This window comes from Entelurus aequoreus, linkage group LG05, assembly GCF_033978785.1.
Source record: "Entelurus aequoreus isolate RoL-2023_Sb linkage group LG05, RoL_Eaeq_v1.1, whole genome shotgun sequence".
Lineage (NCBI taxonomy): Eukaryota > Metazoa > Chordata > Actinopteri > Syngnathiformes > Syngnathidae > Entelurus > Entelurus aequoreus.
The window spans coordinates 83244618-83254664 of record NC_084735.1 but is presented as its reverse complement, the minus strand read 5'-3'; the positions used below and the strand labels follow the sequence as shown (position 1 = coordinate 83254664).

Here is a 10047-nt window from a genome sequence, read left to right as displayed (position 1 = left end):
ATAATTCACTCAACTTGACTTGTTATCGCACTAAAAGTAAAGAACAATTATTTCCGTCAAAGACGTTAAAAAACAGATTTGAGTTTCGCGCACTTGTCTTGTACTTGACTATCAGGCAGCTCAGTAGTACAATACCGCCCCCTCTGGTACGGAGGGGGAATGCAGCGCACCCCTTTGTCTACGTTTACGCTGCAGGCCAAGGTGATCTAAATTGGATTTTTTTCGCAATCTGATTTTTTTTACCAGCTGACTGTTTACACTGCAAGTAAAATGAACAGGGAAGTCACTAAAAATACAAAATAAAATAAAAGTCGCCACCATAGATATGGTCGCCACACCTTAAACATTTGTTCTTACGTGAAAATAAATGAAAGTAATACAATGTATGAATGGATGTATATAGCGTAATATATTTTGGAGGGTTTTAATCTTGTTATTAGGGATGTCCGATAATGGCTTTTTGCCGATATCCGATATTCCGATATTGTCCAACTCTTTAATTACCGATACCGATATCAACCGATACCGATACTGATTAATACAGTTGTGGAATTAACACATTATTATGCCTAATTTGGACAACCAGGTATGGTGAAGATAAGGTCCTTTTTTTTTTTAATTAATAAAATAAAATATGATAAATTAAAAACATTTTCTTGAATAAAAAAGAAAGTAAAACAGTATAAAATCAGTTACATAGAAACTAGTAATTAATGAAAATTAGTAAAATTAACTGTTAAAGGTTAGTATTATTAGTGGACCAGCAGCACGCACAATCATGTGTGCTTACGGACTGTATCCCTTGCAGACTGTATTGATATATATTGATATATAATGTAGGAACCACAATATTAATAACAGAAGGAAACAACCCTTTTGTGTGAATGAGTGTAAATGGGGGAGGGAGGTTTTTTGGGTTGGTGCACTAATTGTAAGTGTATCTTGTGTTTTTTATGTTGATTTCATAAAAAAAACACAAAAAAAACCACGATACCGATAATAGAGAAACCGATACCGATAATTTCCGATATTACATTTTAAAGCATTTATCGGCCGATAATATCGGCCGGACGATATTATCGGACATCTCTACTTGTTATGGCTGTTAGTAGAGGAGGCACGGATATCAGCGTGGATCTACGTTAACTTTATATTTCAACTCACATGTAAGCAAATACGCAACAGTGTCAATTCTGGTCCTTCAACAATCGCTATTTGTTTGGAATCAAAATATATATCTATATGTTACATAAATCCTATTATTTCCGGACTATTGACAAGTAATGTGCCAAAAAATTTGGACGTTGAAGACACCTTGCTCACCGAAACCGGATGTTGTAATGAAGTATCCACTTCCGCTGGCGGGCTGCGTCTTTCCCCTGACGAAAAAGTCACATTCAGGTCGCATTGCTGTTTAGACTGAAGTCCCATTTGAAAAGATCAGTTTCCAATCGGATTTGGACTACCTCCTGATGTGGCCTGAATCTGATTTGAAGCACTTTGCAGCGTTTACACTGGCAAAAATCAGATCTGTGTCACTTGAGGGCAAAAAAAAAAAAATCTGATTTAGTATGTCAATCAATCAATCAATCAAAGTTTATTTATATTGCCCTAAATCGCAAGTGTCTCAAAGGGCTGCACAAGCCACAACGACATCCTTGGCTCAGATCCCACATCAGGGCAAGAAAAAAACTACCCAATGGGATAAAATGAGAAACCTTGGAGGGGACCGCAGATGTGGAGACCCCCACATCTAGTGTAGTGTAAACGGAGCCTTTGTGATGTAATAACTTCATACAAATGTTGTTCTTCAGGTTTTTTACTATAACAAAATATCATTTGTACCACATAAAAAGTGCAAAGCGTCAGATGTAAAGATTACTCTGAAGATCGCTGGTTCTGACAAACTTGCGGACGACTTCTAAGCTGGGAGATAGATCCAACTGGGAAAAGAACACAATATTGTCATGAAACTGTAAAACATATGAACTTGTTTATCCAAAAAGAGGCTCAACTCACATGTAAAGACTTTCCAAGCTCGGTTAGCGCTGGTTTGAAGGTCTCCATGGCGACAGAGTCTGGGCCGACGACGTCACTGAAACACTGGTAGACGACAGCGGCGATGCGGTGGACTTGGCAGTGGTTCAGCACTGAAACAACAAGAGTGCATCAGATATGGACAGAGACGACAATCGGAGTGTGTTCTTGTGATTAGTACCTGCAGCTGGAAGTCCAGTGAGGATGTTGGGCTGCTCCAGTGACCGGCAAACGGGCGGAGAGCTGAAAGAGCCGGTGTGGAGGGAGCGCAGGAAGGGCCCCGTGCTGCCGCAGAGGTAGTGAGCGGTCTTGTAGTCGGCCATGAAGCTGTCTGACAGAACTGTTACAGTCAGATCTCTTTGCTGGAGGCAGTCAAACACCTGCAGGAGGGACAGAAGTCAGTCGACTTTTTGCCCAGTTCGACTGTGACAATCCTTAGTCAAAGACAGCATTACAAACACTGGCATTACCAGCTGTGGCTGTAGGCAACCTCTTAAAGTGACATCTTGTAATAACTCCACAAGATGGCCGCTTGATCTATCTCTGCACAGTTGTGTGTAGAGAATGGACAACTAAACGAGAGGTGCCATCTGCCTCTGATGTATTTGTAGTCACTTTGCAATGCCTGCGCTTTTATACCTAAACAAACTTTAATGATCCACAAGGGAAATTGTTCCACACAGTAGCCCAGTTACAAAGGACGGAAAGGATAATGGACACAAGGGCACAAAAGAGGGCGAAAACAAAAGGTATAAAGTACAGATGTCCGATAATATCGTCAGGGGCCGATAAATGCTTTAAAATGTAATATCGTAAATTATCGGTATCGATTTAAGTAAAATTTATGACTTTTTAAAACATAGAGAGAAGTACAGAGCGCCAATAAACCTTAAAGGCACTGCCCTTGCGTGCCGGCCCAATCACATAATATCTACGGCTTTTCACACACACAAGTGAATGCAATGCAAAATTGGTCAACAGCCATACAGGTCACACTGAGGGTAGGCGTTTAAACAACTTTAATACTGTTACAAATATGCGCCACACTGTGTACCCACACCAAACAAGAATGACAAACACATTTCGGGAGAACATCCGCACCGTAACACAACATAAACACAACAGAAGAAATACCCAGAACCCCTTGCAACACTAACTCTTTCGGGACGCAACAATATACACCCCCCGCTACCCCCTACCCCCCCACATCAACCCCGCCCACCTCAACCTCCTCATGCTCTCTCAGGGAGAGCATGTCCCAAATTCCAAGCTGCTGTTTTGAGGCATGTTAAAAAAATATATGCACTTTGTGACTTCAATAATAAATATGGCAGTGCCATGTTGGCACTTTTTTCCATAACTTGAGTTGATTAATTTTGGAAAACCTTGTTACATTGTTTAATGCATCCAGCGGGGCATCACAACAAAATTAGGCATTACAATGTGTTAATTCCACGACTGTATATATCGGTATCGGTTGATATCGGAATCGGTAATTAAGAGTTGGACAATATCGGAATATCGGATATCAGCAAAAAAAAGCCATTATCGGACATCTCTTGTATAAAGTAGACTAAAAATGTACCATAGTCCATAGCTACCAAGGATGTGTGCGGCTGTGCCCGAAAGCATGCATGTCTGACAAAATCAACCAAAATATTATGTCTAAATATTAGGGCTGTGAATCTTTGGGTGTCCCACGATTCGATTCAATATCGATTCTTGGGGTCACGATTCGATTCAAAATCGATTTTTTTTTTCAATTCAACACGATTCTCGATTCAAAAACGATTTTTTTTCCAGATTTAAAAGGATTCTCTATTCACTCAATACATAGATTTCAGCAGGATCTACCCCAGTCTGCTGACATGCAAGCAGAGTAGTAGATTTTTGTCAAAAGCTTTTAAAATTGTAAAGGACAATGTTTTATCAACTGATTGCAATAATGTAAATTTGTTTTAACTTCTAAATGAACCAAAAATATGACTTATTTTATCTTTGTGAAAATATTGGACACAGTGTGTTGTCAAGCTTATGAGATGCGATGCAAGTGTAAGCCACTGTGACACTATTGTTCTTTTTTTATTTTTATTTTTATTTTATAAATGTCTAATGATAATGTCAATGAGGGATTTTTAATCACTGCTATGTTGAAATTGTAACTAATATTGATACTGTTGTTGATAATATTCATTTTTGTTTCACTACTTTTGGTTTGTTCTGTGTCGTGTTTGTGTCTCCTCTCAATTGCTCTGTTTATTGCAGTTCTGAGTGTTGCTGGGTCGGGTTTGCTTTTGGAATTGGATTGCATTGTTATGGTATTGCTATGTATTGTTATGTTGGATTGATTAATTTAAAAAAATAAATAAAAATAAATAACTAAATAAATAACTAAATAAAAAATCGATTTAAAAAAAAAAGAGAATCGATTCTGAATCGCACAACGTGAGAATCGCGATTCGAATTCGAATCGATTTTTTCCCACACCCCTACTAAATATAGTTCTAAACATACTCCAGCTCATAAACTTACAATAAAACATGCTTTTTATTTCTTCAAAGTTTAATTCTGCGGCCGCATTTGATGCACTCTGCTGCTCCATTCATGCAGTGTTTAGTGACCAGCAGGCTGACTAAAACGCACCCGACGGTGCAATAAACGTTAAAAAAATACACGGAACAACCAAAACATAACTTATTACCCTCACTTTGCCAACATTTTTATTAGTTTTGGACCTACGATCACAAAGATATTGACTTTTTGTGTGAAGTACGTCAACTGTGATGTCTGCCTCTGATGTATTTGTAGTCACTTTGCAATGTCTGTGCTTTTATACCTAGACAAACTTTAATGATCCACAAGGGAAATTGTTCCACACAGTAGCTCAGTTACAAAGGATGGAAAGGATAATGCACACAAGGGCACAAAAGAGGGCGAAAACAAAAAGGTATAAAGTAGACTAAAAATGTACCATAGTCCATAGTAGCAATATAAAATAACATATATGTAATATTTACTTATTATATATACAGTATATAATATATACTGATATATTATATTGTATATACAATATATAACAAATCCCAATTATCATGTGCAAAATTACAGTATATGTAACAGCTGCAGCATAAAATAGAGAGTAGATCCAGCAGAAAATATACATTATAAACAAAGAGAGGTAGCTAACATAGAAGCGGTCAGGTAATAGACTTTATTGATCCACTATCATCTATTATTACACCCACAATTATGTTTCGTTGACACTTTCAATGTCTGTCTATTTGTATTCATGTTTGACTTTCTCTTCTGCGCTTAGCGAATAGCATTATCTTAGTTTTACTGAGATTCAAAGATGTCAAACCATCTCTTGAATTAAACCATCTTTGAATTAGTTCAGTTCTTCTGTTATATGTATTAGCTTCTGTGTGTTTTGTCCTGAACAAAATGCAGACGTTGTGTCGCGTGTTTACCTCCACAAGACACAGAGAATAGACTTTAACACAGCTTTCCTTGTGTGCAAGTCTTTTCATCTGACATGTTAGAGCCATATAAACCATGAGACCAGTGGTCTCATGCTGGTGCCCAGAGTCAGGACCAAACGTGGTGAAACTGCGTTTCAGTTTTATGCTTCTAAAATCTGGAATAGTCTTCCTCAAGATGCGAGATGCTCCAAAGCATTCACACATAAGGTTTTCTACACCAAAATTCATCTATTTATTCTTCTTATTTTCTCCAGATTTTGCTCTACCTTACACATTTTTCATCCGATTCAAACAGTTCCAACTTCAAACTGTTCAGTCTATTTGGGAATGGCAGGCTTTTCCCTTGACAAATTCCAAAAATTCCCAGATTTCCCAGGACAATTTTCCCATTCAAAATGAATTGGTCATTTTTCAAATTTCCACCATTTCCACATTTATCCACCGATTCAAACCATTCCACCTTCAAACTATAATTTTCTCAAGTAAAAAAAAATTCCAGGAATTGCCCTTTTTTCACCCTTTTTTCTGTCGACTATTCCTCCCACATTTTTCAACCCACGTCAACCGTTCCACCGTCAAAGCATTCCTCTTAGTCAGGACAAAAAAATCAAGTTGTTTTTTGAACTGGAAAAATTCCCGGTTGTACCTAAATTCCGTAATCCATCCATCCATTTTCTACCGATTGTCCCTTTCGGGGTCGCTGGAGCCTATCTCCTTCCGTAATACCATTTCACAATTAAAAAACTGTTACGACTTCAACATTTCTTGACCGATTCAAACTATTTCAACAACAACCAATTCAGCTCTTTAAGGACATTCATGCTCCTAATCATTTTCAAAAAAATCCCGCTTTTCCCAGCATTTCCAGGGAGTTACCATTGAAATGAATGGGACATTTTTCCAAGTTGCATATTTCCCACAATTTTCAAGCTATTCAAACCATTCCAAACATCAACACATTCCACTCACCCTGGACATTCAAACTAACACATTCTCAAGTTCCAAACCAAATTCCGGTTTTCATGGAAATTCAAACTTTTCAACATTCAAACCATTCTTACATTCATACTACATTCTGTCAGCATTTCAGTTCAACTTCAGCATTGTAGCATTCACACACAATTCCTTTAGGAATTGCTTCTTGAAGTTGTTTGTGTGATTGTATTTCTGAAATTGGTGGGTTGTTTTGTTGTTTTTTTTGTCATAAAAAAATACAATCATGTGTACTTATGGACCGTTTCCCTGCAGACTGTATTGATCTATATTGATATATAATGTAGGAACCAGAAATATTAATAACAGAATGATTTAATAAAAAAATAAAAAATAATTTATTTTTTAAATTTCTTGTGCGGCCCGGTACCAATCGATCCACGGACCGGTACCGGGCCGCGGCCCGGTGGTTGGGGACCACTGCAGTACAGTACACACATGGCACAGCCATTTTCAGGGATGTGGGCACCCTTTGAAAAAAAAAAAAAGAAGAGGAAAACTGACAAAAAGAGGAAAATCCTATCAGCATGAAGTGCTTCCACGCAAACCCTGAAAAAAAATTAACTGGGTACGTTTCTACACTATATTTTACCTATAGATATATTCTCATCTACCAACCTATTTTAGCTGTCTTTTTGAGACTTACATGTGCCATGTAATGTACCATATACATTTTAGGGTATTTTTGGTAGCTAAAGAGAAAATAATGACAATATACACCAGCAGCAAAACATTTACACTGAATTAACATCACCACGTTACTGAGACGTGGGCGCACAATAATATTCCGGATGAATCGTTGTCAATCAAGGACTACCAACTATTTAGGAGAGATAGAAATGGAAAAAGTGGAGGGGGCGTGGCTGTGTACTGTCATGAGAGACTGCAGGCAAAAAGAAGAGGGGACCTGGAGAGTGATGACTTTGAATGCGCATGGGTTCAAATACAACCGCGCCGGACCCCCAGCAGTGTCTCAACCATATTTGTGGGAAACCTATATCACCCACCATGGGCAGATAAAAAATCGTGCCAGGACCAAGTCCTGGAGTATTTAATAACCACCATAGACACAATTAAAGTGTCTTCCCCCCATATGGGGCTATATTTATGTGGGGATTTCAATAAATTGCCCACAAAAATGCTGACCTCCTCCCACCCCGATATTCGGCAGATAGTTAAACGTCATACACGTGGGCAAGCCACCCTAGATCTGATTTTTACAAACATGGCTAACTTCTACAGCCCCCCAACCACCCTTGCCCCCCTAGGTGCAAGCGACCACAAGTGCTTGGTGCTGAGCCCAGTGAATACAACAGGGCAGAAACAACAGGTGAAGAGGAGGAGGGCTCGATTAGTGACCACAGAAAGAAAAGAGGCTCTGTCAACATGCATTGCTATGACTGACTGGTCTGCTGTCTATGAGGCTGTGGACGTCACTGCCAAAGCAGCAAGCAATGGACATATGCATGCCTGTGCGACTGAAAAAAATTACAAATGCGGACAAACCATGGATGACAGAGAAAATAAAACAGGCTATAAAGAAAAGACAAAAAGCCCACAATAAATGGGGTAAAGTGGGAAAATGGAGAGAAATCAGAAACTTCGTCCAAAGACTTATACGCAAGGCAAAAACTAGATATTATAAAAATGAAATGCAAAACCTAAAGAAAAAGAACCCCAAAGAGTGGTGGGACTATATAAATAAAGGACTAGGACGCGCTAAATCATCAACTGATGGAATAATCAAAATACAAGAAGTTGAAGAGGACAAAACTGCAGAAGCCCTGAACAACTTCTTTGCGGAGTCGTGGACTAAAGCAACGCCCTATTGTGTCTATCCCCTACCAAGAGCTACACCAAGTGACATCTGTAGCATAGGTGAGATGAAGCTAGCCCTCACTCGGCTGGACCCCCAGAAGGCAAGTGGGCCGGATGGCATTCCCACCTGGCTGCTGAAAGAACATGCAGAGGACCTGGCACCGGTCATCACACATCTGGCCAACTGCTCTTTCCAACAGGGGTGTGTCCCCGATGTATGGAAGGAGTCCAATGTCTGTCCCATACCCAAAGGCCAAGACCCTGGCTCAATCTCAAACTGGCGTCCTATCTCACTAACTTCTTGTGTGGGGATAACAATAGAACGTTTTGTGTTGAAAAAGCTTATGCCAACAGTGCTTGACGTATGTAAAAATCAATATGCATATCTGCCTAAGCACAGTACTACAATGGCTCTAGTCAGGGCAATGCACACCTGGCTTACCGAAACCGATTCCAAACCAACGATGGTGAGAGTACTGTTGGCAGATATGTCGAGAGCTTTTGATGTAATTGACCATGGGATCCTGATGCAAAACATACTGGACCTAGGACTGTGCCCATATCTGACAGCCTGGCTACATAGTTACATCTCAGGAAGGAGACAGAGAGTGGTGGCAAATGGAGCTCACAGCCCCTGGATTGAAGTTACATCTGGGGTGCCACAAGGGGGTGTTGTCTCCCCATATGTCTTCCTCCTTTACATGGCCACCCGGGATGCTGTTTTTGAGGACACCCTTGATGTCGGATATGCAGATGACATCGGGCTATCGAGAGCGATCCCCATATCCAACATCATGTCAGACACAACGATGTGCCAGGAGGCACAAAGGCTGGATGAATGGGCAGCAAATAAGAAAATGATACTCAACGGGAAGAAGTCGGTAGAACTCCGGATATGTTTTGCCCGAAATCCATCACAACCTCCTGCACTGATGTTGGGGGGACAGGAGGTCCCTGTCGTGGAAACAACAAAGTACCTGGGTTACCACCTCGATCAAAACCTGACTGGAGATGTGCACATGGAGAAGGCAATAAAAACCGCCTCCAAGCGGCTGCACTACCTCACAGTCATGGCGAGACATGGACTACCTGCAGACGACCTTGTTACCATCTACACCACTCTCATCAGGCCGTGTCTGGAATATAGCTCAGTGCTCTTAGTGGGCTGCTCCAAAAAACAACAGGCAGAGCTAGAGCGAGTCCAGAAACGTGCCTGTAAAATCATTACGAGGAGAGCTGGAAACATCTCACAACCCCTACCATCACTCCAGACCAGGAGAGAGGAGGCTGCAGTGAAGCTGGTCAGGGATATGCATGATGAGCAACACCCTCTGCATGAACTGCTACCTCCAACACGAGGCAGCCGCACTGCCAGGACATTGAGGAACCAACATAAGCTGGCTGAACCCGAGCCCAAAGCCAAGACAAAGAGACTTAAAAACTCTACCCTGCATACTGCAATTAAACTGTATAATAATACTATCTAATTAAATAAGTAATACAGTCATTTACCAGAATGCTAATAGTTTCCATGCTGCTGTTGCCCTGAAAATGAAAATATTTTTTTTTTTTATATAAAATACTGTCTGTTCTTTTAATTTTTTTTAATCTTTGTTTGTTTAATATTCATTGTAAAGTTCAGCTGTTTTTTCAGTGGGGCCTTGGCTCCACTGCAAGCATGAATAAATAAAGTCAAGTCAAGTCAATATACTGTAGC

The 10047-nt window shown here is 40.0% G+C and overlaps 1 protein-coding gene across 2 annotated transcripts in view; it reads right to left on the bottom strand.

Moving 5' to 3' along the window:
• Positions 1-1803: 1803 nt before the first annotated feature.
• Positions 1804-10047, bottom strand: part of psmg1 (proteasome (prosome, macropain) assembly chaperone 1) — a 42460-nt gene continuing 34216 nt past the window's right edge. For both annotated transcript variants that reach the window (XM_062049070.1, XM_062049069.1), the window contains 3 exons: positions 2219-2417; positions 2020-2150; positions 1804-1943 (listed from right to left, as the gene is read on the bottom strand). In XM_062049070.1, the coding sequence (XP_061905054.1) occupies positions 1866-1943; positions 2020-2150; positions 2219-2417 (408 nt within the window). In that variant the 3' untranslated portion in view covers positions 1804-1865. The remainder of the gene's footprint in view (positions 1944-2019; positions 2151-2218; positions 2418-10047) is intronic.